Genomic DNA, 17,219 nt, shown 5'->3' with positions numbered 1-17,219 from the left:
CTGCAATCACTATCCCACAGTTTATTCACTTCTACCACTGCTCTGCTCATCCCAGAACTGACCCCTCTTTGCTTCTCTGGGTTTTTATCCCCCAAACACAAGGAGTGCTCCTGGCACAGGACCTACGTGGCCTGCAGACGCATAAGACTTCCAAGAACACTCCAGGGACCTATGGCAGATGTAAGACTCGTCAGATAGAGTGAAAATCCGAACAGGAAAGCCTTGGACAGAAATGCCGTAATTTTTCACGTTGTTATAATAAAACTGAGGCGTCATCACTCTCAAAAGAATCTTGTGTTTTTTAAAAATAAAGGAGAAGAAGAAGGAAAAAAACTACTTGCACTATTTGTGGCAGAAACAGACACAAGCATAACCTCTGGAGTCGGCCAGCCCTGGGCTGGAGTGTCAGCTCCACGGTGTCCTCGCTGGGCAGCTCTGGGGCAACGACTAACCCTCTCTGTGCTCGCGATGCCTCCATGTGTAAAATGGAGAACAAGAAGAGTAACTTCATGTTAGTCATGTAAATCCGGGCGATGTGCTGGCAGAGGACCTGGCCCTGGTCGGTTCCCCATATCACTATTAAATGCCTACTATTAATTATTACGCACAGGGTGCTCGGTTCCTTTTGCTGATAACTTTTCCCTCTCCTGTCCTTCTTTCCCCTTGCCCCTCCCCTGCACCCTTTTTTCTTTCCTATCAATGCAAAACAAAAAAAGCCGTGCCTGCTGCGCGGCCGCCGAGCGTTTTCCAGGAGCGGGGCCCACGCAGGGGCGGGCGCCGAGAGTCGCTGGCCGCCGGGGTCCCCGCCCGGCGCCCCGCGGCCCGACGGAGATGCTCACCCCCGGGCCCGGGGGCGGGGGAGGGGCGCCGCGGTCGGAGGGGGTCCCCGCGCGCCCGCCCCCCCCCACCCCGAAAGCCGGACGCGGCGTCCCCCCGCCCGGCGGCTGTGCTGCCCGGTCCCAGCGGGCCCACCTCGCCGCCGCCGCCGCGCTCGCTGCCTCGTGCATGCTAATTAGGCCCTAATTTGATTTCTGTCCTATCCGTGCGAACCCCATTAAAACCCAATTCTGCTGATTACCAACAGCTTTCTTGCCACGCAACGCCTCTCCCTCCCAGGGCTGCTCGGCGCGGGGAGGAGCGGGGCCCCGCCGCCCCGGACGCGCAGTGTCCCTGCGACCCCGCCCCGGATTCCCCAGGCCCGGCTCCGGGCCCGGGGCTCGGCTCCCCGGCCGAGTCACGGGGGCCGTTTCTTAGGAAACAATGGGATCGTAGAAAGCTGGGCTCGGGCAGAGTTGGGCACACGGAGGTCACCAAGTCCCGCCTCCCACGCCCTGCAGGAATTCCCTGGACCGGCGACTGTCTCCCCCCTCCCGGCCGCCAGTGCCTGGGCTGTTCCCGGCACCGGGAGCTCCTTCCCTCCGTCAGGGAAGCTGAGTTGGGTTCAAGTTACGCCCCCCCTCCGCCTTGTAACCTTACACAAAGCTCTTGACCTCTCTGGTCCGCAGTATCCGCATCAGTAAACTAGGAGCGATGATAACATTTGCCTCCTGGGACTGTTGGGAGCACAAAACCCAGACACAGGCGAAGCCTGGGAAGAGTGCCTGACACAGTGAGTGCTCAGTAAAAGGGAGCTCTGAGAGGTGAGCCCTGCAGAGCCCCTTCTCTCTCCCTCCCTGCCAGGGTGAGGGAGTGAGGCACTTGCCAAGGTATAAAATTTAAGGGGGAGCCCAAAATCTCAGAAATCAGGATAAGTAATATTTTAATGCAGTATTTTATACTGAAAAGCCATGCCAAAAAAATCAACGAGGAACAAATCAGGCAAAATTTAAATAAAGACAAATCAGATTAGGGTACAGCAAGAGAAGCCCACAAGTGCAGCTTAGAAGCCTGTCCTTCAAAATTTTGATATTTTGTTCACCCTACATTTTTTTGGCATTCATTCTGAGTTTCTCAATATTGCATTCAACACTGTTTATCTTGATCACTGCGTTTTTGGGTGTCCCTTTTACTTTTGCACCCCTAGTTCCAGCCCTGAGTAGCAGCCACAATAAATAACCTGTCAGAGCCTCAGCTTTCTGACCTGCGAGATGGGCCCAAGGATGACTGTTTATAAGCATGTTTTGAGAATTAATAAGCATGCAGCGTAATTCAAAGCGTCTGCTCTAGAATCTGGGCAAATTCAGACCCCTTCTTTGCCACTTACAGACTGGTGGGGTGGCAGATCACAACCTCTCTGTGCCTCTGTTTTCTTATTGGGATGACAGGGGCACTAACAGTGTTAGCCTAGAAAGGCTGCTGAAGGGTTAATTCCAATAATGCTCACAAAGCACCCAGCATGGGCTTGGCACACGGCAAGACATCAATTCCTGTTGCCACTACTATTAGTTGAAAGAATACGCTTGAACTTGACTATCTCTGGCCCAGCATAAGCCCCGAACAAGTGGGGGTAGTGAGGATTATTTGACATCATTTTTGTAAGGTGCCCGGCACATAGTAGGCGCTCAGTTGACTGAAAGAGCCAGAGGGGCAGAGACCACTTTTGACTTGTTCCCCACCACAGCCCCTAAAGGCTGCACATAGTGGGTCTGCAAGAATATTTACAGAATGAATCAATGGTTAAGCGATGCAAGACAGTCCATCCCATCTCTGGTTTCTGGAACCACTGGGAACTTTTGTCCTTTCACGGGCCTGACATCGTCAACCCTGTATAACAGCAATCGATGCTGTTGACCGGGTATTCCTTCCTGCGTACACCCCGCCCCCCTGGAAGGGGCTTGTCCCGCTTCAACTCTCAAAAACCAAATGTAATGACTCTAGAAGCTTTCATGTTTGGCCCCCTGGCCTCGTCGAGAAAGCTAAAGAAGGAGGATAGGAACGCACTCCTTCTATAGCACCTGCAGCCAATTTCCTGACGTCGCCATGGGCCAGAAGCCCTTTCACCATGAAAATGCCCTTGGCGCGGCAAGAATTATAGAAACTCTTCGGGAAGTGTGTGAAGGCCGTCCCATATTAGTGAAGGCTGCTTCGCTCATGAACTTGGTTGCCTGACTCCTGCAGGCATTTGAGTTGGCACCCTCGGGTCCCTCTGGAGCCTCCCTACCCGGACGCCTGGCCCTGGCCCTGCCTTGTCACCTGCCAGCTCCAGACTCTGGGCTTTCAACAGGGCCACATACGGTGAGGTTTGAAGCCCGGCCTTGGCTTTTGACCTTTCTTTGACCTTGACCTTTGACACCCCCCCCTTCCAGTGCCCTGAAAGTAAGAGGTGGCCTGGCAGACCTGTCCATCCTCACTCACCTCCCTTGCTCCTCGGGCATGCAGTTTCTGGGGCCTAGCTGAGGTTCAACAGCTGAGACGCATGGAGCAAAGCTCTCCTCTCGTTCTCTTGGCCTTGAGGTCCAATCAGGTACCACCACACAGCCTTAGGCAAGCCTCAGGTTCTCCATCTGAAAAATGGGGATGATCACAATATCACAACTTTAATAATCATATTACCTGTCCTCTCAGGACCAGGGGTGTAAATGAGAACTTAAATCTTTAAGAATTCTAAAGTATATCCAAAAATTCTGTATTACGGAAGTCGCAGTGTTGAATGGAGCTTAAGCGTGAGGCTGCCTACATTTGAATCCTGACTCTGTGTGACCTTGACCCAGTTCACTGATTTTCTCTGCCTCGGGCTCCTCATCTTGTCGCCCATTACTCCTGATTACTCATAACACATTATAACGAAATCATTTTATAGAGTTGCCGCCAAACACTTAGATGAGGCGACTGGTTTAAAATAAGCATGCAATAGATTGTCATCGCTATGATTACTTTTACTTCCCATCCAACAGAGGGGACACAGCAGCGGTGGTGAAGGACAGTGAACTTAGAAGTATCATGGGGGTGACTGTGCATGAGGGCTTCTATCACCTGATGAAGGGAAACCAGGTGCGCATAGACCAGCGGGGCCCAACTGGGGGCGGTTCTGCCCTTCCAGACACCTGTGGGCAATGTCTGGAGACACTCTGGTTTGCCACACAGAGTGGAGGGTGCTCTTGGCCAAGGATGCTGCCGAACGCCAACAATGCACAGGATAGACGCCCAACAAAAAAGAATCGGCCGGCCCCAGGTGCCAGCCGTGCCTAAGTTGAGAACCCTGGGGGGTAGACAGACCCCCTCATGTTCCTGTGTGTGTCCAGGATGGCGCAGAGCAGGCACGCCTGCAGAGAATCCAGCACCAATCCGTGCTCCCATCAGCGGAAGGAGGCCCCTAGTGTGGGCCTGACTATGTGAGGTGTCAGCACTCAGCTCAGACTCCTAGAAGGTAAGACTGACGCCTCCCCAAAGCCTGCTGTGCTCCCCGATCATGCCAGGTCCAAGTGTAGCTGCTCCCCCTGCCCTTCCTCTATGCAACACTGGGAAGTGGGACCAGAAGATGCCAGAACGTCAGCAGGACATTCTCTCATCAGCAACTGGCTCACTGGGGGACCAGAAGTCAGAAGGTGCTCCTTTCTGACAGCTCTGAGAAAATCTGCTCTGGATCAGAAATCAGTCTTTGGAGTTCCTGGAACATGAGATTATTCTCATGGGCCGTTTGGAGTCGACTCCCAAGTGGTGACGGCCTTCCTTGCTAGGCTCCAGGCAGGAACTGAACCAAACCATTGTCCCTGGGACGCACTGAGGATCAGCGGCTTGCACCATGGGCACCTGTGCTGCACTAAGCTGGGAGGCCCAGAGCATGGGGACCCCCTCGTGGCCCGGAGGAAACAGTCCTGCAACTCCAGACAGCTACTCCGTAGCTAAGACCTAGTCCTCTTTTGGCAGAGGACACTGCTAGGCGGCCGGCCGGGTCTCTGGGATATGTTGTGAGTTCCAGCTTTGGAGATGGCTCTCTGGGTAGCACACGGCTCCCCTTCCTCACCTCTCGAATAGACGAGGCGGCATGTGACATGCTACACGCTGGACGCAGAGCGGGGATGCCTGGCTGTACCATCCATATGGGGTGGGAGTTTGCACCCCTCATGTATTAGCTTTTGGGGGGTGGTTGTAACAAATTTCCACCAGCTTGGGTGGCTTAAAACAACAAAATGTTTTAAGGAGCCCACACGTCCGAAATCAAGGTGTTCGCAGGGCCATGCTTGCGCTAAAGTTTCCAGGGGAGAATCCTCCCTTGACTCTTCCAGCTTCTGGTAGCTGCATCCCTCTGATATCTGCCTCTGTGGCCACACGGCTTCTCTTCTGCGTGTGTCTGCTCTCTGCCTGGCTAATTGATAAAGACAGGTGGGGTCTCTTTTAGGGCCTACTTGGGTGATACAGGATGATCTCCTCATCTCAAGATCCTTAACTTAATCACCGTGACAAAGACTCTCTTCCCAAATAAGACCACATTCACAGGTTCCATAGATTTCATGGAGTTACCTGGTTGGGGGGGGCGCATTTTTCCGCCTACCGCAATCACTCATTCTGAAAAATGACAGGCCGATGACGCCTAGGTGACCCTCTGGCTCTGAAATTCTGCAAGCGATCCTCAGAGAATAGGCTGCCTCTGTCCCAGAATCTCAAATGGATGCTTTTCAAAGCACTTTCACACCTGTTATTTAGCTTTGTGCTGCCGACCTCCTCATGAGGCACCTAGAGGGGCTAATGTTAAACCCATCTAATTGACGAAGCAGCTGAGACCTGGAAACTCCCAACTCACTCTCTCCTTGGGTTATTCAGCAAATTAGAGCCAGGAGCAAACCTCTCGGTTTTCCCCGGGGCCATCCTTCTACTGTGGAACCACTCACCAAGATGCGCTTTGTTCTGGAAGCCAAGGAAGGCGATGAGTCAAAGCCTGCCATGCAGATGCAAACCCGCCCAGAATCCCTAACGCACTCTCTTTTAAGGTGGGGTGTTGGAAGGGCTGCATTTGAACTCACTGTGGCCCCGGGTGGCAGCAAGTTCTCACGGTCTGGCTGCGCAGGGTCCAGAGACCTCTTCCTCCCTGTGGGAATCTTCTTAAGCAAGGGGATTTTCCCCAAACCCAGGAACTGAGGGGCTGTTGGGGACATTAGCAGCATTAGAAAGACCTGCTTTGCCTCCAGATGAGAAAGATTTCAAGAGTCTTAGGACTGATCGAATTCAGGGATGGGTAAGGGGGTGGGGGTCGAGAGTCCTTGTGCCAGCGGGAGTAGGGGTGGGTAGAACCACCACCCGCCTTTTAAATCTAACTCAGAAATGAGGATGAGGGGGTAATTACAGCCAAGTGTTTGGAGACCTTGAGAAGGAACAGGCAACATCGACACAAGGTATCATTACGTTCCTGACTAGTCAGGAAGAGGTTGGGGGAACTAGTTAGGAATGGGCTAGATGAGACGTGAGTATACCGCCTTAAGATCTCCGGAGGGCATGGCGGGTGTATGGGCTGGAAATGACCCTTATTTATTTTTTGCTTTTGTTAAATGACTGGGTGCTATGCTGGATGTGTGTGTCACGCAGACATAGATAAACCACCTGAGGGTCAACCCTTGGTAGGTGGGTGCAAGTTAAAAACTCTCCCCTCCTCTTCCAGCAAACAACATCTTCCTCACAGGCCTAAGATGGTGCCAGAAATCCCCACCATTAGCTACCGGATCCTTGGGGGTAGCCTGCAGAAGCTGCACATCTGGGCTAAGGCATATCATTACCTGGGAGGAGGAAGGCAATTGCAGGCTCTACGAATAGCACACCCTGACTTAGCTCATTTCACCCAGTCCTGGCCATTGGTGCAGCAGGAACCTGGGGGCCTCCTGGTGTGCACAGTGGGGAAGGGCTTGGCCCAGGGCTGCTGGATCCCTGCTGGGTGTGTCTGTGGGAAGCCAGGGGTCAGCAAGACTGGAAGATGGGGAGGGAAGGGTCAGTGCAGACAGCCACCAAATGGCTTACAGATTCAGGGGAGGAAATAAGACACCACCACTAAGCAGATGTTTAACCAGCTCTCAGAGCAAGGGAGCAACTTCAAGGGCCAATAGCAGTTCCAACTACCACACGGAGGATGGTTTTTAACCGTTGGTGGTTCACGGGTCTCTGAGAAACCCAGGAGAGACTTTTGGATGCCCTCCTTTGAACAATGCACTTTCCTGTGTATGCAGACATGCACACACAATACATACTTTGTATGCAATTTCCGGGGTCCACTGATCCCTGCAGCCCACGCCAGGACCCCGGTCAGAGACACTTCTTTACCACCTTCAAATACGGTGCTTTCACTTCCTTAGTTTGAAAGGGCTCAACAACCCTGGAAGGTAGGTGCAGCATTGCCCACTTCCTTAGACCACAAACCAGAGACCCAGAGAGAGCATGCAACATGCTTCAGGTCCTGCAGCTCATGAGTGTCAGAGCTGGGACCAGGACTCCCCTCCTGCACAACTCGAGGGGACTCCACCTCATCCAATTCTGTGTTGTACTTCAAAGAATGTCCTTTACAGAGAACACAAGGAGAGTGGTTTCCCTTTGGAGATGGGTGATGCGGCTGCCTTGGCCAACCCAAGCCTGGGTCTTCTGAAACCATTTCTTTAGAGCTCATTTATAGGCATATATGCAAAAGGGCCAACCAAGTGATAGAACTAATGAGTCCTGGGGGGATTTAGACAGAGATGTAATTGCTGAAGACTTTGATGGCTAAGCTTCCAAATGGGAGAATATTTCTAAGTCACCTATTCATCCAACAAATTCATATGTGGAGCACCTCCCACGTAAATTACAGCTCCCTCCCTTGCCTCCTTGAGTAAAACCCAAACTCTTTGCAATGGTCTCCATGCTCCAGAAGGGCCTGTGTCTTGCCTTTCTCCCTCTCCTCACCTCTTGCTACTTGCTCCCTGATGCATTACACTCTACCAACCCTGATCTTCTGTCAGGTCCTAGCTCTTCCCAAGCTTTCCCACCCCAGGGCCTTTGCACTTGCTGTTCCTCCTGCCTCGGAATCTTTTTGCCCTGGCTCTTCCCGTGGCTGGCTCAGTCTCATCCTTTAGGTCTTAGCTTGAATGTCACTTTCTCAGAGAGCTCTTCTTTGACTTTATCTAAGAATATCCCTTCATGATTCTCCAGCCATCTGTTTCTTTCTTCTTAGAACTTATAACAATCTGTAGCTGCTTTCATGTCTTTATTTGCTTATGTACTTATTATCTATGGCTCCTTTGACCATCTAAAGTTCTATGAAGGTGGCAGCCATGTTGTCTTTATATCCTCAGCCCCTGGCCTATAATAAGGACTTAATTACTGAAGAATGAATAACTGAAAAGTATTTTTGGAAGCAGGAGTATTCCTTAGCCACCACTTTACCCTACTTACTGCAGTAATACAACCATCATTTGGCTCCAGAGTGGAGTGTGACGCTGCCCTCATCTTGAGCTGGTGGGATCATGACTTGCCAAGATGGAGGCCTCTGGGGCCATCTGAGAAACCAAGTTGAAAAAAGATAAAGGTCCTATCGCATCAGCTTTGGGAAGCAAGAAGAAATACAGTGTAAGGGGCAGGTCATGATGCTCCTAACTTAAGACAGTGATGCTAGCTTAAAAAAAAAAAAAAAAGTCTTGCCAATCGGATCCATTGTCTAAGGAAACCACCCTATGGACAGTTTGGTGACAAAACCTGAAGAATAGGCAATGGGCAACACAAGGGTGGCAGGGGACTTTTGGAAGTTGTATTGCTTTCTTAGGAAAATGCTGCTGGCTTCTGGAATTGCAGTTTAATTAAATTCAGTTGGCTGGATACCTTCAAAGGCTGTTCCAGGTTCTTACCAGCCCTCACAGACACAGGCGTCTTCCAGGCAAATGTGGGAGCTGGAGAATGGTGAAGCAATCGCTCGCAAGATAAGGCAGGCACCCTCCAATCACGGATCATACCCCCAGGCATGCAGGGGGCGGGGGGGGGAGGGGTCGGGGAGGCAAGCAGCCGAGGGACCTGAGCGCCCTGTCCTTCCTCCACCCACTCTATCCTGCCACCCGGGGACAATGAAGGGCGAGGCGGTGTTTTCCCCACGGAGGTGATGTGGGGCAACCGGGGCACTCAGAGAAACACCAAAAGGGGCAGACATTCCCACCTCCCCTGATTTCTCAGACTCTCTTCTGACTTCTTCAGATGTAGACTCTCCCAGGGTGACTCACCTCTAACCAGGGGTGGAGCCTACAAGATAGGTTTCTCAGGGTTGATCTTTCCGTGAAGAGAGGTTTGGGGGCCACAGGGCTGCTGCCAAATTGAACCGACCTTTGCCACGCACGTATCCCAGGACTACACTAGGTGCACGCACACCTTCCATCTCATTTGATTGTGTCGACAATGTCTGGGAAAAGGTTTTGTTAAACCCATTTTCCAGATGAGGAAATCGAGGCCCAGAAAGGCAATCGTCACTCGCCCGAGATCACTCAGCTTCTAAGTGGCTAGCGGTGTAGGTCGAGATGGTTGAGCTCATGCACTTGGCACTACTTCCTTTTTTTTTTTTTTTAAGATTTTATTTATTTATTTGACAGAGAGAGAGACAGCAAGAGAGGGAACACAAGCAGGGCGAGTGGGAAAGGGAGAAGCAAGCTTCCTGCCGAGCAGGGAGCCCGATGCGGGGCTCGATCCCAGGACCCTGGGATCATGACCTGAGCTGAAGGCAGTCACTTAACCAACTGAGCCACCCAGGCGCCCCTTTGGCACTACTTCTTGATCACCTATCTCTATAGATTATCAGGCACTATTTTGGGTGCTATGGATATGGGTAAAAAAAATGCAGTCCTTGGGCACCTGGGTGGCTCAGTCGTTAAGCGTCTGCCTTCGGCTCAGGTCATGATCCCAGGGTCCTGGGATCGAGCCCCACATCGGGCTCCCTGCTCTGCGGGAAGCCTGCTTCTCTCTCTCCCACTCCCCCTGCTTGTGTTCCCTCTCTCGCTGTGTCTCTTTCTGTCAAATAAATAAATAAAATCTTAAAAAAAAAAAAAAATGCAGTCCTTGACCTCAAAAAGTTTACTCCTTCTTTTACACTTAAGATTGCATCTTACATATTGATGTGTGTATTTGCCTCTTTCCCTGTTAGGCTGCACACTTTTTAAGAGCGGGAGCCTCACTTCAGCTTCCCAGGACTCCTTGGGCAGTCTGGTGAAGCCTATGGATCCCTTTTCAAAACCCTGCTTTTCAGTGCATAAAATAAAGCACATAGGATTGCAAAGGAAACCAATTATACTGTAATACAGGTATCAAAACATGAAAAGCCAACTGTGTGAAGTACTAATATATGAGCTTCTTTATTATGTCCGGAGTAACAAGATCTCGCCACTGGTCTATCTGTTTCTGCAGTTTCTAAGTTTTGAGGAGCACAAACGATATTTTGCAACAACTGTTGGTGATAGGGAAGGCTCTGTGTTTGCGTGAGGGCTGAAGTCACAGGAACTGATGACACTACCATGGTTTGTCACCTGCGTTCCCAAGGGAAGAAAATACTGCCTTTCTATGAGAGGTTACTGAAGGGAAAAATGGTATTTCTCCCCCAGCTAGACACATGGACCGCTGAATTCTAGCTATGCACCTACAAGGAGCTGACCATGCCAGACTTAGGACCCTTATGAACCAGGAGCATTTCCCCCACGGGGTGCTGCTGTCCATAAGCACCCAGCGCTGGTGCGAGGGCCGCAGTAATTCAGCTGGGAAGGATGCCTCCCGTGGTGGCTGTCCTATCTCTTTCCGATTGAGTGCGGGACTGTCTGGGTTTTCCATGTTATTGGGGAGGGTTCAGTGTTGACACTGATCAAGCCAGAAATAAAGGCAGGAGGGCACAATGGTCCCGAGCATGGCCCTGGGGGGCATTGGAGACCAGACTCACATGCAGATGCCCCCGCTCATTCATAACGGGTCAGGACTCAGAGCTCTCAGCTGCACAACGGGGCTGAAGATTGTGCCCTGGTGGGGTCGTTGAAAGGACCCAATGAGATAAGGGATGGAAAGTGTGGGTACAGTGCCTGTGCGTGCAAAGCACTCAATAAAAGAGCTGTCTGAGCACAACCTTGCCCCTTCCTTGCTTCTCTCGTGCCTTTCCGTGAAGTACAGCAGACGGCATTTGAATCAGACCTCTCCAGATTGCTGCTTCTGCATCCCACTTGGGATCCCACTCCAGGACGTGGCTGTGTACAGCTGGGAGAACCTCCCCGTGGGAGCCACGGAAAGTTTCTCTCTTCCTCCCCACCGCCCAGCCCAGCCCAAGCTGATGAACTTGGCAGTGCATATTTAACCACCGGCTTGATGGCTTTTCTTTTCTTTTTTTCTTGTCCACCAAAGCTGAGTTGCTGAGTGAATCGTTAAGGGAGTGAATTCCAAGAGCGTGAGCTTCTCTTGTTTCCCAGGACAGGTTTGGGCCAAGACAAACCCCAGTGATGCCAACAGCAGTTGCTGGAACAGAGCAGCTTAAAGCTGACTTCTCGGCAAGCCTTTCGGGGCTCTGTTTGAACATTCTCCTCTCTTCTTCCACCCGGTGATTAAAGGAACCACATATAACTTTCTCCTTATGTCTTGTTCCGTTTCCTCCCCCATATGCCCCTTTGGAAAGGCTCTGCAGAGTCCCTCTGTGTTTCTCAAAGAGCCCCGGAGCTGTGGCCTCTTGATTTATGTTCACTTGGCAACGTGAGGTTGAAATAGCCTGAGAAGCCTGAATAACTGGATACAGGCGATGGAGAAGGGTGGGGCAGGTGGGAGGGTCTGGTGGTGGCTTATGCTTAGCCCTCCCCCCATCAGACCAGAGCCGTGGACCCCAGAACCAGAGTGCAAAAGGAACATCAAACCAAGTGGCTGGAGTTTGAAAAAGAAGTCAAGATTGTCCAAAGAAACTCACAATATCAATCTTTTCTGGGTGCTCCTTGGGTTTTCTCCTTCCACAGATCCCTCCTCCTGTTCCCTGTTCATTTCCCCCGTGGGGGAAATAACAGAAATTGTAATCTCCTGATCTGGCTCATTGCAGGAACTCTCTCTAAATATCAGCTGAATTAAATACTTGTATAAAAGAAGTTGGGAGTCGACTTTTTTGAGTTTGGTTCTGTTACACATTTTGCCTGAGCGTGCAAGCATGGCTTTCAACCCCCATACAAGGTTGTGTCTGTTCCCCGAATTAGATCTTGAGTGATTTGAGGGTAGGAACTATTCTTCCCTCCTTCTCTCCTGTCCTTATCCCCTTCCACAAATTTATTGAGCACCTACTAGATGCCATCATCATCTCCTCTCAGCCCCCACACTAGCAGTGGTCTTGTCTGTGTTCTACCAGCTGCCGGATGAACAGATGAATGAAAAGACAGCATTTTAGGTGGGACTCCAGAAAGTAAGCCAAGACCTTCAGTTTTCCTAGAAGGTTGCACATGCGGTTAACATCTCAGAAATGGCATCCCAGGCAGCAGCGAAGTGGGCTGGGACTGGCACTAGGAATAAGGATCCCTGGCTGCCGGTCCCACCTCGGCCACCATCTTTCTGTAGGGGTCTGGGAACAATCTGTCTAACTTTTTGGGCTATTGTTGTCCTGTCTGTAAAATGAAACCAAGCTCAAGACTTCTTTCGTATCTAGAGTTCTGTGATTCTCCAGAACCGTTTAGTCCCAGATCCAGTGAAATCAGACCCTTCCATAACCGAATTAGGAGACCACCAGATTCACTCCCCGCATACTCACTTCTTGGACCGTCTCTTCTTCGTCTGATTGGAACTTCCAGTGTCTTTTTGTGTTCAAGAATCTAGAGTGGCTCCCAATTGCCTGTCATATGCATATGCTTTCCTCTCCTTGGCTTTCAAAAGATAAACAGTCTGTCCACTACCCACAAATCCACTGTATTTCTCAGCACTCAGCACTTGGAATCCCCCAGTCCAGGCAGGCTGCTTTCCTCCTTGACCCTGATCTGTCTCCAGGCCTTTACTTATGTGCCCTTCCTGTTCCATTTCTGACTTCTAAATCGTAGTGATTTCGTAAAGTCTCCATTAGAGTCAATGAAATTTATTTATTTATTTATTTATTTTTTTGGTTGTCAAATGATCCTTTATTGAAACATTTTCCTTTGTAGTTAACTAGCTGGGCATTCCACCGCACCACTGTTGATGTCATCTATGATGTCATGAGGGTGGCGGCCATCAACATTGCAGCCCACAGACTGGGCAGTCCCCAGGATTTCTTTAATGGTTTCAGAGAGTTCTCTGGCTAAAGATCGGTGTTGCATCTGTCGGGCAATATTGACAATCTCATCAAAAGTGGTATTTCCACTGTGCTTAATGTTTTTCTGCTTCTTTCTGTCTCTTGGTGGTTCCTTGAGGGCTTTGATAATCAGGGCAGAGGCAGAAGGTACCACTTCAATCTGGGCCTGTCTGTTCTGAATGGTCAGTTTCACCGTAATCCTTAGGCCCTTCCAATCACTGGTTGCCTTGGCGATGTCATCACCAACCTTTTTTGGAGACAGACCCAGTGGGCCGATCTTCGGGGCCAGGGCAGACGTGGCACCGACTTCGCCACTGGTGCACCTCAGGTACACGACTTTGATCTCGTTGGGGTCGAACTTAGGCAGCATGGCGGAGGTGGCTGGTGTCGGATGAACCCGGATTCGGGACGACCGAAGAAAGTTGCACCTTTGCCGCCCCGAGCCGAAAGCCAAAAAAAAAAGCAGAGTCAATGAAATTTAAATTGATTTTGAATAGATCACCCCAAAATAAGAACTTATTACAGGAAAGAAAAAATTAGCCATAATTCCACATCCAAAGACAAAGGCTTGTGAACACCTGGGCTTACTTTTTTTCAGTCTTTTTTCTTTTTAAATCTGAGCAGGGTTTTAGGGGATGAACCACAGACCTTACTTATTGATTGCCCCCATGGTTGACTATGGGAGTTGCTTCTGATCTTTCACCATCATCTACCTGTTGTGATGGCCATCCTGTCACCGAGCCATTTTACATGTCTTTAATTATTTCCTTGAGCTAAATTCCTAACAATAGAATCACTGGAATTAAAGGCCTTTTGATGATGGGGGGTGGGGGTGGAAGAGGAACCACGTTGAGATCCAAATCCTTTGGTGAGTCCAAGCAGCATGCTGAGTGAGAAAGTGACAATCCCCATCTTCTTCTTTGGAAATAGGCCAGTTTAACAGGTACCCTGGCACCCTTGCTTTCCTGCCTACTAATGTTCTGGCCCAACACCAAGCTTCTGAGACCTCAAGGATTGGTTTTCTAAAGGCAATATACTAAAGAAAAAAAAAACTGCAGGGTATCTTTAGCTGGGACTGAAGATTCCGGAGCTAAGTCTCTCCTGAGTCTCCTCCACCCCACTGCCCCCACCCCCTCCTCGGGTGATGGAACTATGCACTGGGGCATATGTGATTGACTGTGGTATTAAGAAAATATGTATGACACAATGTTTTTTAGCTTTTTCCAGAGATATTTATATCACACAAATGGCATGTTGGGTCCCCCCCCCAACCACTAAGAATGAATAAATCAATTGTCCTAATCAAGCTAATGGAGAGGATGTGGACTAGAAAAATGGGTGGGAGGGGGCTCTCTGCCTGAGCCTGCTGCCTCCTGATCGGGGGGCCCTCGCAAGCCTCTTCAGGTCTCTGGGCCTCTGTTTCTCTGTCTTCAAGATGGGCATGGTGTTGTCTGACCACTAATGACTTCACAGGATAAAGAGCATCGGAAGCATTTGGAGTTCTTGGAAAGAAAGTAGGTGCATGAATTTTTAATCCTCAATTTTCAGCTCTTTGGAGCTGCGTAGAGGAGCGGAGCTGTAAACACAGAGAACTCACCACTACATTCTGGTTTATAAGGTTTTTTGTCTCGCACGATCCCACAGATCTGACCTTAAGAACAACTCAGAATGTGGGGGGGAAATGCAGTTTGTTGTGGTCGTTGCTATTACATAAAAATTAATGGCTTGGCAAAAGCAGGGATCACCTTGTCATGCTGAGGTCATGTTTACACCAAGCAAATACATTTCAAGTTCCTAAACCTTCAGCAGCACTACAGGGCAGGACCGACATCATTCCCAAGCAAGACTCAGAATCCCGGGCCAGAATCACGATGGCTCTGAAGGGAGATGTTAGTTGAGTACTATTTCTGTGGCCAGAACCCCATCAGTGTCCAGATGCCTTATGGACAAGGGAGGTTTTCCAGTTCCTGACTTACTGAGGCCTGCTAACTCCACTGGACAGTGAAAAAAAGAAAAGAGAAATTCACAAGGACATGGGACCCAAACTCGGGTCTCATTCCTTGTTCATCCTTCCATTCACCAAATATTTATTGAGCAACCTAGAATCTCCCCGGGACAGTGCTAAGTGCTGGGGTTGCCCTGGATGGCAAAAGCAGAGCTGTCCCTGCCTGGGTTGGAGGGAGGTTGTGGTCAAGTTGAAAAGATGGACATTAATTGGTACACATAGAAGGAAATGTAAAATTACTGAATGGGGGATAATGAGCGCAAGGCTATGGGAGTGAGATGCATCCTCACACGGAGGTCTGCTCTAGCCTTGGAGAGGAGGAAAGGGGGAAGTCACCGCATATACCAAGGCCCCTCCTAAGAGAGAGAGAGAGAGTGGCACCTTTGAGGATATGAGAGGCTAGAGGATAACAGTGAGGGGGAGAGACCTGAAGGATGGAGCTAGGCACACCCACTGGGATGGCAGGAAGGAGAAAAAAAATTAGGAAAATAGCAAGTGTTGGCAAGGAATTAGAAAATCTGGAACTCTCGCACTCTGCTAGTGGACGTGTAAGATGGCGCAGTTGCGTGGAAAATGGAAAACAGTCTGGCATTGATTCAACAGATGAAACACGGAATTACCATAGGAGCCAGCAATTCCGTTCCTGACTATATACCCTCTGAAATTGAAAGCAGATGTCCAAACGAAAACTCATACACATATTTCAGAGAGGCAGTATTCATAACAGCCAAAAGTTGGAAACAAGCCTAATGTTCATCAATGGATTCACAAAAGATGATAGATCCATACAGCGGAATATTATTTGACCACAAAAAAAGAAGGAAGTTCTGACACACACACTACCACATGGATGAACATTGAGAACATGATGCTAAGGGAAGGACAAAGTCATAAAAGACCATATATTGTAGGGTCCTATTTATATGAAGTGTCCAGAATAAGTAAATCCATAGAGACAGAAAGCAGACTGGTGGCTGCTTGGGGTGTGGAGGAGGTGCAGGGGGGGGGGTGGGGAGAGGCAGAATGGGGAGTGACCCCTAATGGGTAAGGGGTTTCAGCTGGGGTGATGGTCAAGAAGTTCTGGATTAGATAGTTATGAGGGTTATACAACAGTGTGAATCTAATCTCACTGAGTTACTTCAAAATGGTTAAAAGGTAAATTTTCCATTACATGTATCTAATAATAATAATAATAATAATGTGGAGCTAGGGAGGGAGGGCCAGCCAGCTGGTGAAGTGGTTGAATAATGTTTTCACACTGACAACAACCCACAGACCAGCCTGGCTGCAGGTGGGGAAGGGATGGGAGTGGGCAACAATGTGAAGAGGGAGTCCAGTGAGGAGCTAGGAGCAGTGGTCCAGGAGAGAGATGGCTTGGACCAAGGGGCACAGTGCTGGTGGAGAAAAGTGGGCAGAGCTGAGGGATACACAGCAGATAAAAAAGAGGGTTGGTGAGGGCTTGGACACACAACCATCCCAAATAGACTGAACTCTGCCCCCTCATATATATTTGTGCACATATTTATGAGGCTTGGAAGAAGAAAATATGCGTCCTCATAGGGATGCTGGAAAGCATGCTGGAAGACCCTTGGATTCGATTCTTTATTCTTTTTGTTGCCGGACCTGGAGTAAGTAACTTCATTTCTTTGTGCCTCAGTCTTTTCCCCTGTAAAATCAGGACCCTAAGACCTACCTAATTTTGAGGTTGCTATGCCGAGATGGGAAGGGATAAGCATATCGGGACAACAGCACCTGCCCTAGGTATCTCCTGGAATTCTTGGGAGACCCAAATGAGCTGCTAATCTTTCAAAGAACACCGATCACCCAGGGAAGCAGCCCAAGCTGCTGGGGCTGAGGTCAGTTTTAGGAGGCAGGTCCCTTGAAGAGATTCTCCAAAATTGGTGATTTTATAGTAACCTCAAAGGTAACAGACTACAGTTATTAAGGCTATGATAAAAAGGCAGAGGGCTCTAGGAAGCAAAGACCCCCCGAAACGTTACCTTCCTTCTTCAGCACTTGCCCCGCCCCCTTCAGAGAGGCCCCCCCCCCCCCCCCCCCCCCCCCCCCCCCCCCCCCCCC

The 17,219-nt window shown here is 49.9% G+C and overlaps 1 protein-coding gene across 2 annotated transcripts; it reads right to left on the bottom strand.

Annotated features, from left to right (window-relative positions):
- Positions 1-12,959: 12,959 nt before the first annotated feature.
- Positions 12,960-13,585, bottom strand: LOC110588220 (60S ribosomal protein L12-like). Of its 2 annotated transcripts, XM_044920943.1 has the most exons (2): positions 13,383-13,585; positions 12,960-13,295 (listed from the first exon to the last, which is right to left on the bottom strand). In XM_044920943.1, exons 1-2 carry the CDS (start codon positions 13,503-13,505, stop codon positions 13,008-13,010), a joined length of 411 nt encoding a protein of 136 aa, XP_044776878.1. In that variant the 5' UTR covers positions 13,506-13,585; the 3' UTR covers positions 12,960-13,007. The 2 variants fall into 2 exon arrangements, with proteins under 2 accessions (XP_044776878.1, XP_044776877.1); XM_044920942.1 differs by having other exon boundaries at positions 12,960-13,581.
- Between the last annotated feature and the right edge of the window lie 3,634 nt (positions 13,586-17,219).

This window comes from Neomonachus schauinslandi, chromosome 14 (genome assembly GCF_002201575.2).
Source record: "Neomonachus schauinslandi chromosome 14, ASM220157v2, whole genome shotgun sequence".
Taxonomy (NCBI): Eukaryota; Metazoa; Chordata; class Mammalia; order Carnivora; family Phocidae; genus Neomonachus; species Neomonachus schauinslandi.
Note: the sequence above shows the minus strand (reverse complement) of the source record. Positions and strands in the feature narration are given on the sequence as shown.

Bases quoted from the DNA above. Each gene is read 5' to 3' on its own strand.
- LOC110588220 (XM_044920942.1), bottom strand. From the start codon at position 13,505: ATGCTGCCTAAGTTCGACCCCAACGAGATCAAAGTCGTGTACCTGAGG.